At 36.0% G+C, this 14,733-nt stretch overlaps 1 protein-coding gene and 1 long non-coding RNA gene across 4 annotated transcripts in view; both read right to left on the bottom strand.

Annotated features, from left to right (window-relative positions):
* Positions 1 to 2,670: 2,670 nt before the first annotated feature.
* Positions 2,671 to 4,367, bottom strand: LOC132896149 (uncharacterized). The gene is made up of 2 exons (XR_009655946.1): positions 4,237 to 4,367; positions 2,671 to 3,348 (listed from the first exon to the last, which is right to left on the bottom strand). It is a non-coding gene; the product is annotated as an uncharacterized LOC132896149 (long non-coding RNA).
* Positions 4,368 to 5,674: 1,307 nt separating this feature from the next.
* uckl1b (uridine-cytidine kinase 1-like 1b) overlaps positions 5,675 to 14,733 on the bottom strand; it is an 81,605-nt gene continuing 72,546 nt past the window's right edge. For all 3 annotated transcript variants that reach the window (XM_060937899.1, XM_060937898.1, XM_060937897.1), the window contains exons 10-15: positions 13,411 to 13,504; positions 13,001 to 13,063; positions 12,774 to 12,896; positions 11,864 to 11,971; positions 11,066 to 11,222; positions 5,675 to 8,753 (exon numbers count right to left, since the gene is read on the bottom strand). In XM_060937899.1, coding sequence (XP_060793882.1) covers positions 8,674 to 8,753; positions 11,066 to 11,222; positions 11,864 to 11,971; positions 12,774 to 12,896; positions 13,001 to 13,063; positions 13,411 to 13,504 — 625 coding nt within the window. In that variant the 3' untranslated portion in view covers positions 5,675 to 8,673. The remainder of the gene's footprint in view (positions 8,754 to 11,065; positions 11,223 to 11,863; positions 11,972 to 12,773; positions 12,897 to 13,000; positions 13,064 to 13,410; positions 13,505 to 14,733) is intronic.

Raw genomic sequence — 14,733 nt, 5'->3', positions numbered from 1 at the left:
GACAGTCGCGACATTAATCGCGATTAAATATTTTAATTGCTTGACAGCACTAATATATATATATATATATATATATATATATATATATATATATATATATAATTTCCTGTATCCCAGCTGACTAGGGGCGAGATGCAGGGTACACCCTGGACAAGTTTTATATATTTATATAGTTTTATAATTTCGTATTGATTGATTATAAAATACTACTGTTGACCTTTTAAAGCACTGAATGGTCTCACACCACAATACCTGAGTGAACAACTGATCCTCTATGACCCACCACGCCTACTTAAATCAAAAGGTGCAGGCTATCTGCTGGTAACTTTTATATAGTGAAGGCTACATCAGGGGGCAGAGCCTTTTCTTACAAAGCCCCACAGTTATGGAACAGCCTTCCAAGTAATGTTTGGGAATCAGACACGGTCTTAGTGTTTAAGTCTAGGCTGAAAACATATCTGTTTAGTCAAGCCTTGTGTTAATGGTGTTTATGAGGTAAAGGTGTAGATCTAGAGGGCCCTCAGACATAGTGTTTTGGTAAACTGGGATATATGGATGCTGTCAGTCCCCACTCGCTTGCTCACTCGAGTTTGTTGACGGTATAGTAGCTGCTGCTTTATGTCCTGGGGCTCCCTCATGCCTGTGTTACCTTCTGGCTCTCTCCTTTTAGTTATGCTGTCATAGTTAGTTGCCGGAGTCCCTGCTTGTACTCAGTGCAATATGTATACTGTTCCTACTTATTCAGGTGACATTGGGCATACCTAACAATGTGTGTTTTCTTTCTCTCTCCCCCCCCCAAAAAAAAAAAAAAAAATCTGTCCCTCTGAGTTCTTCTGCTCCTCGAACCTGCCTGATCCATCCTGGTGCCCTGTGTCTGGTCGGAGTCTCATCGCATCGCTCCTGTGGAGGACGGCCCCATGTGGACAGTTGAAAGTCACACCTGGAGGACGCTCTGGACACTTACAGTAATGCTTTTATGTCTGAGGACTAAAGTTGACTTGCTAACTTTAGGACTGCAGTTGTCATGAACAGTTTTGCACTCAAGTTTCCATCAATGAAGAGTTATAACATCAATGAAACTGACTTCATGTTAAAACTGTTAATGTTATAATCATGTTGTCTGTTGTTGCCCAAATGAGGATGGGTTCCCTTTCGAGTCTGGTTCCTCTCAAGGTTTCTTCCTCATGTTGTCTGAGGGAGGTTTTTCCTTGCCACAGTCGCCACAGGCTTGCTCATTGGGGATAGCTTAGGGATAAAATTAGCTCATGTTTTAAGTCGTTCAAATTCTGTAAAGCTGCTTTGCGGCAATGTTTATTCTTAAAAGGGCTATACAAATAAACTTTATATATATATATATATCTTTGTGTGTGTGTGTGTGTGTGTATAAAGATGTTAGTGTCCCTCTAGTGGTGATCTGTAGCAGCACTTCCCTTCAAAATTGTTCACAGATACTGTATATAGTACATAAGTATTTATTGCAATTTTATTACATATTAACTGTAAATTCATTAACTTCTTTTAAATTAGTAACCTATTCCTGTGCCAGAAATTGTAAAATAAGGGGCTGAATTGAGAATTTAAATAACTGGATTAGGACAAATTAACTGACTGTTTTCAATTTCTGAAATCTTCACATTCATTCTGTTAACAGTTTCAAACAACCATCAAAACATTGATTTGGCTATACCACTAAGCCTCAAACAAATTCAATATTACATTTTCTGTACTCTCTGACAGAAAAGCATATGATGAGGAGGGAAAGCAGGGGTGCCAAGCTCCAACACCTTTACCGTATGCGTACAGCAAGTGGAGCTGAGATTTTTCATTTTAATTCATTGAAATGTAAATTTCAGCATAGCATAATGGTGACAGTGATGAATAATGACAGTACAGTATTACACTGATTTACAGAGAAATGTTTTTATTTAAAAATGTAAAATGTGTACGTTAATTTCAGGTGACTGTTAACTAACGAAACTGCTGTATGTTCATGGCTATTTTAAATGTTTTACTATACATATAGCAACAATATATTTTAATCCCCTTTACATGTTGGTTTCCCAGTTTAGTTGATTTAAGATTCAGATAAATATTTCTGTGAATATCAAATATAGCATATTTAATAAGAGTCACAGCTGTTATTTTTCCAAATGAGGAGTTAAAAAAACCCTCACACCTCCAACAAAGACAAAAAGCTGCTATATAGTAGAGGTGATCCATATTTTATGTGCCCAATATTTCAAAGGTAATTTTTTTTTATTACATTAATGATGCATCCAAAAAACTTGACAGTGTGTGATCTTTGTGTGGTTTTATTCAATAGAATAGTATGGCATAAATTTTGTCACACCTTTGCATTATGGTAAGGAACTGTACCTTTATAACTTTCCAATATACGTTAAATTACAGGGCTCTTCAAACTACCACAAACAAAAAAAGGTCTATGACTCAGTGTCTCAATGGGTTTACTTTGCTGTATCATGAAGCAAAGTTTGTTCTGATAATTTTATGGGCAAGAATTTCAAACAATTTTTAGTATGCAAAGAATTACGACGGAACCATTTGTTAAACTAGATGTTCAAAAGATTTTAAATGGTTGTAAACTTCACAATCCATAATTAAGCTGCCCTAAAATTGATTAAATAAATAAGCTGATGAAGAATGCATACGTCGTTTACTTGGGCAGTTTAATATCCATCCATATATCATCATGGCCATAACAGAAATGGCTTTGTTAGCCAGATTTTTCATTTGCAGTGAATTTACAAAGTGATCATGATAAATGTCAGAACATAACACCATGCACATTAATCATAAAAAAGCAGGGTCAACAGGAACAAATTTATACACAAATGAAGAGTAGGTTTAGTTGTATGAAATCAATATTATCAAGCAAATCGCAATGTATATTTACAATTTTAAATAGGTAGGTAACAGATAGGTAGGTAGCTAGCTAGCTAGCCAGATAGATAGATAGATAGATAGATAGATAGATAGATAGATAGATAGATAGATAGATAGATAGATAGATTCTCTGTTTCATATGTACAGACTATAAAACAATGGAACCCTTCTGAAATCAGTAATCAGGTCACTAAAAATGACCACATTTCTTAAAATGACACATGACAAAAACTTAAACGTTTACTGCCCATTCTAGGATTGGATGGAGACAGCCTTTCATGGGCTGACGAACCTGAGATTGACCCAAAACTTCAGCATTCTCAGGTTTGACAGTCCTTGAAAGTGCTGCCCAGACACAGTGAGGAACAGAAGCCACTCCCCACTTCCAAAGTAAACCTGTAAGAGGTTTGACACAATTGAGCAAAGAGATCCACACCCTGCCACCTGTGAGAAAACAGTAAATGCATATGGTAACAAATCCGCTCTTCTTAATAACATTGTTTTATATAGTTTTTAGTGTTTGCAGCATAATTTACAATGAATGACAGTTATTTAATATAACAGTTTGGTGGGAGAGGTGACGCAAATCACAATTTTCCACTGGTTATTAAAATATTATTTTAATATTAAAATATCAACAATGTCAATGTATACAAATACTTTACATTTTTCTTTTGAATTCTTGAAATGAATTAAAAATGTTTAATTTGAACTATAAATAAATATGCTGAATATTAAAAATTAATAAACTGACCTTTGCTATTTTCTTATTCCATTGCGTTACCTACACATTTCATACACTGAGTGACATTTCCTCCTTGAGGACAGTAACCCAGGGAATCTAAACAAATTACTTCTTCTAAACACAATAATTAATCAGTATTATTGTACTAACATCATTTAACTGCTTAATTGTGTCATGCTAACATTCAATGAAAAAGCCCTAAATATTTTATCCACATTTCACACACACACACACACAAATCTCTTGGTTACCACTGAAACATTTATTTCTTCGTCACCAAACTAACCATAAATAACATCTATTGTAGTTTTTTAATATTTTAGATAGTATTCATGAATTTCTCTACATATGAATTATTCACCATGTTTGATGCAGGATGAACACACCTCACAAGCATTATGCTTGATATCAAACACGATGCAGTAAAAGTCAGCTTAATAATTCAAGTGTTCCTAGTGTCTATCTCAGCTGAAAACAAAAGCTAAACATTTGTTTTTACAACTGTTTATGATATTAAATCCTCACAAAAGAATTTGCTAAATATATAATACTTAATTTTGTTATAAGGATAGTTGTAAGATACTCACCACTTGTTTTATAGAGAACACTGAGACATGCACATCGGTCCTCAGTAAGAGAGACAGAATTCAAAAAACATCAGCCCTTGCAGGCCATACACACACACGCAGTCACTCGCACATCACCACTCTGTGGCCTGCTGGGCCTGACACTGCTATTGGGGATGTGAGCGCTGCCACATACAAACAGGCACCTCCTTCCTGTTTGTCACTATGAGCTAGCTTGTGGCAAACTTTCCATGACATCTTAATATTGAAGGCCTTGAGAAAAAATGTCATCCAGCACAGACCTTCTAATTTAAAAATGTGCTTTGTAACATCTATTTATCAGTGTTAACAAAATGATACCCTAAAAGAAGAGAACATTTAAATCCAATATGAAACTGGCAAGATGTAGCCAAAGCCTCAACGTTCTCTACTATGCGACATTGACTATTTTCCCCACAAAAGAAAAAGAAAAAAACACCCCGGACTATACATTATCAGATTTTACACACTTGCCCTAGTTACATATAGCATTCAACATTCAATTTTTTTACAAGCACCCATACACCAGTGAGAAGCTCTGTTTTCCTTGAGTTTTACTTTTTCACACATTTTACCCAATATCCCCTGAACTGACCCTTTTTAACCGAGATGACAGTCAGCTGTATGATCACTTCAGTTATAGTTGTTTAGAAAGAGCTTAATTATGGAAACTTTTGAAAAGGTAGCTAGGTTAGTTTCCATGAGCAGAGGACAACCACAGTATCCTTCCTGTGTATTTGAAACATTAATGTCTTGTCTTACTATCCACATCATGCATGTTTAAAACATATATATTTGCCATGACTAAAAGGGATAACAGTGTACAGCATGACAATACCTTAAGAGTTGTTTATGGTGACGCACGTAAAAATGAATTTGGTTTATAAAAAAACATCAAATACACAAAATTCTACAGAGACCAGTTAAATTTAAACTGTTTAATTGCCCTCATCTTGAAGACCCATGCATTATGAGACAGATACGGGAAAAATAAATAAATAAATAAAATCAGTAAATAGATTAATTAATAAAATATACATACTCTTTGGAGACATTTAAGACTGATTTTTGTTTTACTCATTTATAGTCTGTAACACAAACTTTATACTGACAGTCCAATTTTTAAACCGACATTACTTAATAAGTGGACTAGTGCATACTTGATAAATTACTGCTAAAAGTTATGTTGTTCTGACCTAGAGGTTAAAAAAAAAATCCTAAAGTACCATACACGAACTTTTCAGGTTCTTCCTCCTGTATCCACAGCAAGTCAAGCAATTAACAGGGCTGCGTTTTGGTGGTATGTAGGGGGAATTTAAAAATAAAACTTTTATTTCCAAAAGGTCTGTGTGGGTCATTGAAAATTATATAACCGTAGAGCAAATAACTCACATTAATCATTTATTAAAGAAATGAAAAATAAAATAATAAATGCTTTATTTTAATTAGATGACAATTTTTTTAATTGATATTACTCAAAATAAAATGAAACACAAATAGTTTGCAGCCAATCTGAAGTGACATGACCTGTGGGTTGAATATGAACTATCAATTCCAAGCTACATATTTAACATAGCCTAGTAAATGCAAATGCTTTTCAAGAAAATTTGTCTCACAAAAAAAAAAGCAGGAATATGCACACCATATAACACATACAGTCATCAGACATGTCATAATGGAATTTGGATCTTGCAAGTGAGACAATAACCGCCACATTTTGTTTCAGCTATATTATACAAATATATCCACTGATAGAAATTTTAGTCTATAAGACAAAGACTACTTACTATACAATAAATACACTATACAATATGGTATAGTACATACAATACAATAAATACACTGATAAGGGGTTCCTCAACAGTTCTTTGGTTCTATCTTTATCCAAAATGTAGATTTAATTATGGTACACACACACACACACACAGTGCGCATTTAATATATATATTTATACAACAGTTAATTCCAGTCCACTAATTTGACTGTTTGAGCGGTGTTCCAATATTTCACAATAACAGTACTGGGACATTTGACTGTATCACTCCGCTCATACACTTATAATTCCACTTCCTAATTCAAAATGGTTACTACAGCAGCGTTAACCACATCAGCAATGGACATGGCAAAAGAGACTTTTCAGGAACATAACTTTTGACTTAAAATATGGAAATTTGTCAGATGATGATGAAAAGGAAAAAGCGGCACCAATTTCACTGGAAGCATCATTCTTGGGACTGCACAAAACAATGTAAATTAGTGAGCCAGATGGCATGCTATAAGTGTAGCTTCTTGGGGATCCATTTCTGCTCATGTAGCAAAAACAAATGGAACATTTGGCCATATAGGATCCAAAATGTCACTCAATATTAATTTCTTGTTCATAGAACTACATAGCTCTATAAAAGAAATATCACACTCGAAGTTGTGCTGTTGTACTGAATATCAGCACGGCTGTGATTATCTACGACAGCCTTTCTCAACCAGGGTGCCGTCTGGCTTCATTAGGGGTGCCGTCAAAAAATTATATATTCTAACATTGAAATAAATAAAATGAATTAAAATTCCAAAAAAACAAAAGTTACACTAATGCAGATCATCGCCGCCTCATGCATCATCAAAATTTGTCTCACGGCCCCCTTTCCCATGTCACAACATCACTGCTGGGGTCAGCGTATGGTCAGCGTGACTGCATATATTTTATATAGGGGTGCCTTGAGAATTTGCATACTTCTGAAGGGTGCCGTGACTGAAAAAAGGTTGAGAAACGCTGATCTACGACAGCAACCGACTCACAGCCGTACTGATGATCAGATACAACAGCACTCCCTCTTGCGTAATATTGCTTGCTTGAAATACGCCACTCATATTTTTCATACAAACTACATCCGGGACATTAAGTAACATTTTCCAATATCCTCACTCATGAGAAAATCGATGAATTGTTTTGATAAATTTGCATATTTTTTGTTTATGAATGTCTCTATATAATTAAACGAAAATCACATGTTGGCTTAAAGATATGAAGTTTATCTTCTTGTGTTGAAAAACCCGCATTTTTCAAACAAACTACATTGTGAATCTGAGTGACATATTTCCCGATATTTCACCCTGACAACAATCACTCCCATTGTTTTCCCACTGACTAGACGTCAAAATGGTAAACCGGTTCAAAATTAAAATTCTTTTGATTAACTTGTGCAGTTTTTAATGGATGTGTCCATACAATATAAAGAACATTACACGATGATGCAAAGAAATGAAGTTTATCTTCTTCTGTTGAAAAATATATTCACCACTTGAAGAGAAACTTAATATCTTCACACCACCGCAATATATCCTTTCGTGTATATATCACACACGACATTTATATTTTTAATGTATATTTTATATACACTTTATATAAAGTGTGTAGTGTGTGTGTGTATTACCAGCTCACACAAAACACCCACACACTGTGTGTATGCACGCATATACACTGTATGCACACACACACAGTGTGTAGGTGTTTGTCTGAGCTGGTCAAAAAAATAAATAATAAAAAAATTATAACCCAAGATATATTCTGTACGTATTCCTCACATAACACATTTCATTACCCAATAGTTACTGATCATAATTCATTCAATAATTTTTTTTTTTGACCAAATAGCTTGCGCCAGTTCTGCATTGCTATTGTGTCATGGCTCTAGAACATGCCAAATTCAATTCTTGTACTGTAGAAACTTGCATAAGGAAGTGCTTGCCAGAGCTGCACAAAAACCCTGATAAATCATTATCAGCAGGATGAGGACAGACCAAGTCCTCATTTTCATTGAATTTTAGGCATGTTTGAACATGAAAAATAAGAGAGTTACATACATTTTTTTAGGCCAAAAACTCAGTTCATTGTTCTGATAAGATCAAGCCCAACATTAAAAGATTATCATGGTTGGGTCAGCAATTTTTTGCAGGTAGAGGGGAAACCAAGTTAAAGAAACAACACCCACACACATTTTCCGATGAAGTGGTCGTAAAAAGAACTCAGTTTGTGCAGCACGGCAAAGCTCTAAGGTAGACCTGTTTTTAAATGTGTTTACAGAAAGCTGCAATTCTAAAAACAAACAAAAATAAAACGGAGCATAAAAGCAACCTGCTAAAAATAAAATTCATACTGACTTGTTGACAATAAAACAATATTGTAAAACTGTCATAGAACAATAACACATTTTAATATACATATCAACTTTTTTAAAATAAATTGTTCACTTTAAAAAAAACTTAAATATGCTATTTTATTAGATATTAAAAAGTATATAAAATATTTGACAACTGCTTGTGGCATATAACTATATATTTAAAAGTCAGACCCATTTGGGCTACAGTGCATCAAGTGTTCAGTCCTGTCCACATGGCTCAAGTTCAGCAGGATCCGTGTTGCTACTAACAGCTGGGCTCATCCATGTCTTCATCACTCCAATCAGGCGGTGCATCAGTGCCAAAGTACCGATCCCCAAAGTTCCCTTCAGATATAAGGGAAAGACTCAGATTCAGCAGTTCCATATTTTAACTTTTATTTTTCAGATTTCAGAAAAATGTAGGCCTCTCGAAAGTGTTAAAGAAAGAAACAGAGACTGTTTGCTTGCTACCGTATGTTATCAGACAATATTTATCTTTGTGTTATGATGCTTTTGAAAAGCCAGACCTTCGTTATTAGCAACATGTGGATGTGACAAGAAAAAATATGAGTCTGGATCAGGGATCCCAGCAGTAATTGAAAAAAATAGAGGAATGTAAGAAACTATCACCGGGCGGCACGGTGGTGTAGTGGTTAGTGCTGTCGCCTCACAGCAAGAAGGTCCTGGGTTCGAGCCCCGTGGCCGGCGAGGGCCTTTCTGTGCGGAGTTTGCATGTTCTCCCCGTGTCCGCGTGGGTTTCCTCCGGGTGCTCCGGTTTCCCCCACAGTCCAAAGACATGCAGGTTAGGTTAACTGGTGACTCTAAATTGACCGTAGGTGTGAATGTGAGTGTGAATGGTTGTCTGTGTCTATGTGTCAGCCCTGTGATGACCTGACGACTTGTCCAGGGTGTACCCCGCCTTTCACCCGTAGTCAGCTGGGATAGGCTCCAGCTTGCCTGCGACCCTGTAGAACAGGATAAAGCGGCTATAGATAATGAGATGAGAAGAAACTATCACCAGGGGTCAAGGGGGCTGCCTGAAGCTGTTGAGATTTTAACATTTAAAGATGCCATAGAACACATTTTTTACATAGATTTAACATAGAAAAGCAACAGAATTTAACCATAATGTGTATCTATTTGATGCCATATTTTGTAATCAATGACATAAGTGGCAAAAAAAAAATTATAAAAATTAGACGAAAATGTAGCTTTGAAGAATATACTTGCCTAAATATTCCACTGATTGTTATAACTATAATATCCATAGTTCATCTCATTTGTTTATTTTTTTTGTTTCAAGTTAATGTCAAAACTAGTCTAATATAAGCCACATTCATTTTTCAAAAATCATGAATATGAGCAGAAATCAATGATTCAGTAATATTAGATATATACATATGTACAGCAAATACTGGAGATATTTGATTTAAACCTCTCTCTTTTTGAAAGGTTTCACTGCAAAGAAATTTAATGCTCTTTTCTGGGGTGCATTCTGTCTTTCCTCCAGTTTTCTCTGCTTTTGTTTCTCTGATCTTTCCTTCAGCTTTTCTGATGTTCCTGCAGTGCTCTGAATTAAGTTCAACGCATTAGAAACAAAAGCACGAACGGAGTTAAAACATGTTTTCTAGCAAATGGGCGCAGGCATATTGTTTTCTTGTTCTATCGCGTACAGTCTCGTGGTCAGTGTTGCCAGATACTCCTGACGTTTTCCAGCCCAAAATATGTTCAAAACCCGCCAAAATGCACTTGAAACCCCCCAACTGGGCGGGGAACTGCGCAATCTGGCAACACTGCTCGCGGTATTTACATCAATTTAACTTCCGAGTGTTCCCGAATGTCAACGAGAACAAACGAAGCCGACGAAAACATCGCTAAACAAGCAAACCAAATCAGAACGTATTCTGCTGGTCATTTTACTTAAACATATTTTTAATGGATATACAAGAGATTTAAAAAAAAAAAAAAAAAAAAAACACTTTCACTAGAAAATAGCGGAATTCCGCTAAATAGCGGACGTCTGGGATCCCTGGTCTGGATAAACTGTTTGTTAAATCTTTTTGTCTATTATGCCACTTTTATTTCTCAGAATCTAAACCATCAAATACTACACGTTTTATTATAATAATAACAACAACAACAACAACGCTTTAAAAGGTTTCCAGTTTTAGGTTTGCTCGTTTTGGTTCAAAGCAAACTAGAAGAAGTCAGTAACACTCTTTCCAGTTTAAAGTTTCAAAGGTATTCACTGGCTCATAATTATCAAGTCTCTTAAAGTACTGAGCCGGAATTCACTATGTCTACATATTTACAGTTACTTTAATGCATGGTGTTATCACAGTGTTATAGCAAATTGAGAAATTTTTTATCAGTTAGCTTGGTTCATATTAAGGTAGCAACATTCATTCATTAAAAGAGGGAGAATATTTGAAAGATATCAGAGGCTACACATCTGCAAAGAGGTGCATAACTCATGTCTTCTGAAATACACAAGTATCGTCACATGTTCTGCTTTTTTAATACACACTATATGAACAAAGATTTGTAGACACCTGGCTATCATATCCACATGTCCTTTACATTCCCACATCTGTTGCAGCATGGTAACTATATTAAATGATACACATCTGTTCGTGAAATTAACTCCAGTTGCTTACCTATGCCAGGAATAATGTGGAAAAGGTCATTGACCTTTTTGTCAACAGCAGTGGTGATTATTTTGACCTGAGGAAAGGCATAGGCTACTGAGTGGACTCCCATCTCAGCCATCAGCAGAGACACCAACAGAATTTTATCCTCCTGTACATCATGGTCCTATACACATACACGCATGCATGAAAACACACACACACACACACACAGTGCCTTTGAGTTCTCAAATATGATTGATCAGAAAGTGTTGATTAATTTTAAAACCGAAAACAGCATGCCTCTGACAGTAGTTCTGGCTACAAATAAACATTTAACAACAACAAATATATATATATACAATGTGAAAATATATGGTGAAGCTTTCTGTAAGGAGACATTCATTTAACATTTATTGAAGCAGTCTCAGATGTTGGACTGCTACAAGAAACCAAGAAAAATATCACCATTGATATGGTGAAGCTTTCTGTAAAGAGACATTTATTTAACATTTATGTAAGGAGCCTCAGGTGTCTGCTTTCCACCATGCTAGTATGTTTTCCACCATGTAAAAGTCTTCAGAATGGCTGTTTTTGTTTTTTTGTCTTTTTAATGTCAAAAGAAAAAAAATAGGGGCTGGAGAGAGACTTTTATTCATATATAATAATTAAAACATATTGGAAGATTTTTTCATGGCATCAAAATTGTGATCTTATGACAGCATATACACAAGTAAATAAATCATGGACTTAAAAATGCTACAGATTCAATGTTAAATTAAGAGAAATTATGTTTGTGTATGTACATGTCTGCATACTTGTCCTCACCAGTAAAACTCGTACTGCCATCATGGCTGCAGCACCAGTAGACACAGTACAGTCCATAAGGATCACATGGTCTTCACTGATGTCTCTGGGCAGACGTAAGTAATGCAACTACAAACGTATTAAGCAGAAATGGTGTTTTAAGGTTTAGTTGGACAACATCATTAAAACCAAATAAATTAATCCTAGTTGGCAACTATGGCAACAAATATCTTGTTATAATTAGGCCTTAAAAATCTGCTAAAAAGTTACTGATCACATGTATTTATAGGACCATATTTATGGGACCATCAAATTTTAGGCTGGGATCACACTAACCAGCAGCAGTACCGGAAAAAGCGGCAGATTTTCAATTGTTTGCTATGGTTCCGCAGCGGAATGGTTGACACCGTTAGCGTTACACTAGTGATGTAGGAGCAGAGAGTTAGTTCAAGTTGAACTCCATTCAACTTTCTGAGCATTATGCAATGCTCATCAATGTCGATTTAGTTTATCTGAGGAATGTAAGATTCTTATAGGGGCAGTACATCTGAAACGACTAAATAAGTTTTTTTATGAAAGTAGTATCTCATGGGCCCAAACTGAATGGGTCTCTCTCTCTTTCTCACACACACACACACACCCCTCCTCACCCTCCAGTCACATGCTACTAAGAGCAAAACTATTACTGGTATCCATTCCCCCGGAATTTTTTTTTTTTCATTGCTGTCCAGAAGATTGGCGCTTTGCATCACTTATGAACAAGATAGAACTTCGAGTTTGAGTCACCATGTTGTTGAATTACGTATTATGGTCTGAGCATTGTGTTATACTCCGCCACTGCCACTTCATTTTTTTCAACATGATCCCTGCCTTAGTGCTAACTCACTTTTACTATTTTTCTAATATGGGATGGTGGCAATTGGAACAGTACCTCAGGCTCTCCTGTGTCCTGATTGGTCTGGATTAGAATCTTGCCAATACGGACGTCTTTGCAGACGGCTCTGAGTGCAGGCTCCATGGTTTCTCCTGCTCTGAGGATAGATACCCCTGTGACCTGCTCAACCAGAAATACAAAAACCATTAACTGCAGCAATGTGTTTAAATCTTTCTACAAAACACACTAGTGTGAGCTCTGCCAGATCTAGATTTCCTACTAACCCTTTTCCCTTGAAAGGTCCTTCCTTCATAGTCCTGGCCTTGTGGGGTATGGACAACACGAACCTGGTAACAAGATAATATTGACCCACAATTTACCATACTTGAATTTAAAAAGTGACGTGTTAAAATCAAAATGAGCAAAACGGGACATTGAGGAGCTGCTGAGCTTTGACAGAGCTTTTTAACTGTAAAGGTTCTCTTGTGACACTTGTTAGTACATTACAAAGGTATATGCTGCCACTTTGTGTCTTATGCTACTGCAGTTTTTTCCACTGCGGTGGACATGTAACCTGAGTTTCCATACACAAAGCACCGCCTCAAAAACAAACCCATGCAGAAAGAACACTGCTTAAAACACAGTCTACAATTTTTTCCCCCATCACAGTTTTGTTTCTCTACTTTCTTCTGACCTGAGATGGAAGGAAGGAGAGTGCTCTCTCAATGAGGAGCCTCATCAGCCTTTTGGAGTAGAAGATGAACTCGTCTCGGTTTGTGTCTTTATTCCTGTAACACATTCATTATAATCACACACTTTTTGCTGAAACCCAAGCCTGTGAGGATGTTCTAGGAGTGGAAAGTGATTTAAATCAGTGAATTTGAAGCAATGTAACTTCAGAAGGAAGCTGCAGACACAAACATTCATTTGACACAAGGAAAACAATATATTTTTATGAACGCTCTGAAAACAAAGATGTAGATACAGCAAAATCATTGATCTAGAGGCCATTTAACAGGTGTTTCACACTAACTGTTTTAGAGGTGCATAAAACATGAGCCAACATGACGTGCTGCGCTTGTTAGAGGTGCTGTCGATACATGAAGCTTAAATGCAATAGAAACACATCACAGAATTACATTTACTATACACTGAAATTTTTATTTAAAATTGTACTCTACAAATTTGCCATGATTGTGCAACTTAGTTTCATAAGTGGTTGTACAGTACTGATGCACATGAAGAACCAGAAAAAAGATGCATACTGTTTGTTCACTGCTTCACCACATCATGCCACGTTTTTATTGACCTTAGGTTGTAATAACAGCTGGACCAAATTCAGCTGTCCCCAGAGGGTTGTGCACCTGTGCATTCGATTTTTTGATAAAAACGAAGTGTGTTGTTGTCCTGGTAGTGTGTGCAGAAAGGTGTAGACTGGATGGACAATAGCTATAGGCTGCTGCTGCTGCTACAACACAGTCACAAACTTTATGTGGAATTTGGGGTTGCACAAACATCTACAGTGCCGATTGAGACCAGATAAGGAATGGAATTAACACAGATTTTTGAAGTCACTTTAACGTACTATCCCTACACACAAGAAGCCTGAGAAATGCATTTTGAAACAATGGCTATGTGCCCATCTATATGAGGACAAATCACATCTATTCGTAGCTACTCATTTTCCATTTAAAATGTTATATTTGTGATCTTATTTTATAAAAAGAATTTGAATTCACATGAGGAGAAATTTTTAAATCCTGTTGTGAACTCAGTCTCACTGTCAACTCTCAGTGTCAGTAATTCTTAATACTTTACAGGAATTAAGTGACACTTAAATTAACTTGAGTTGCCCCACATGTAATAAATTGGATCACACTATCTGAAAAACAGATATCATAAAACACATTAATTACAAAGAAATGTTTTACATAAATTACACTTTCTAATACACACACTGACTTCTAAATGATTGTATCTGTATAGAGTAAGGATGAAAGAAAAACAGCTGATTCCT

Source organism: Neoarius graeffei, chromosome 13 (genome assembly GCF_027579695.1).
Source record: "Neoarius graeffei isolate fNeoGra1 chromosome 13, fNeoGra1.pri, whole genome shotgun sequence".
NCBI classification, from domain to species: Eukaryota; Metazoa; Chordata; class Actinopteri; order Siluriformes; family Ariidae; genus Neoarius; species Neoarius graeffei.
This window is presented reverse-complemented; position numbering and strand designations above follow the sequence as displayed.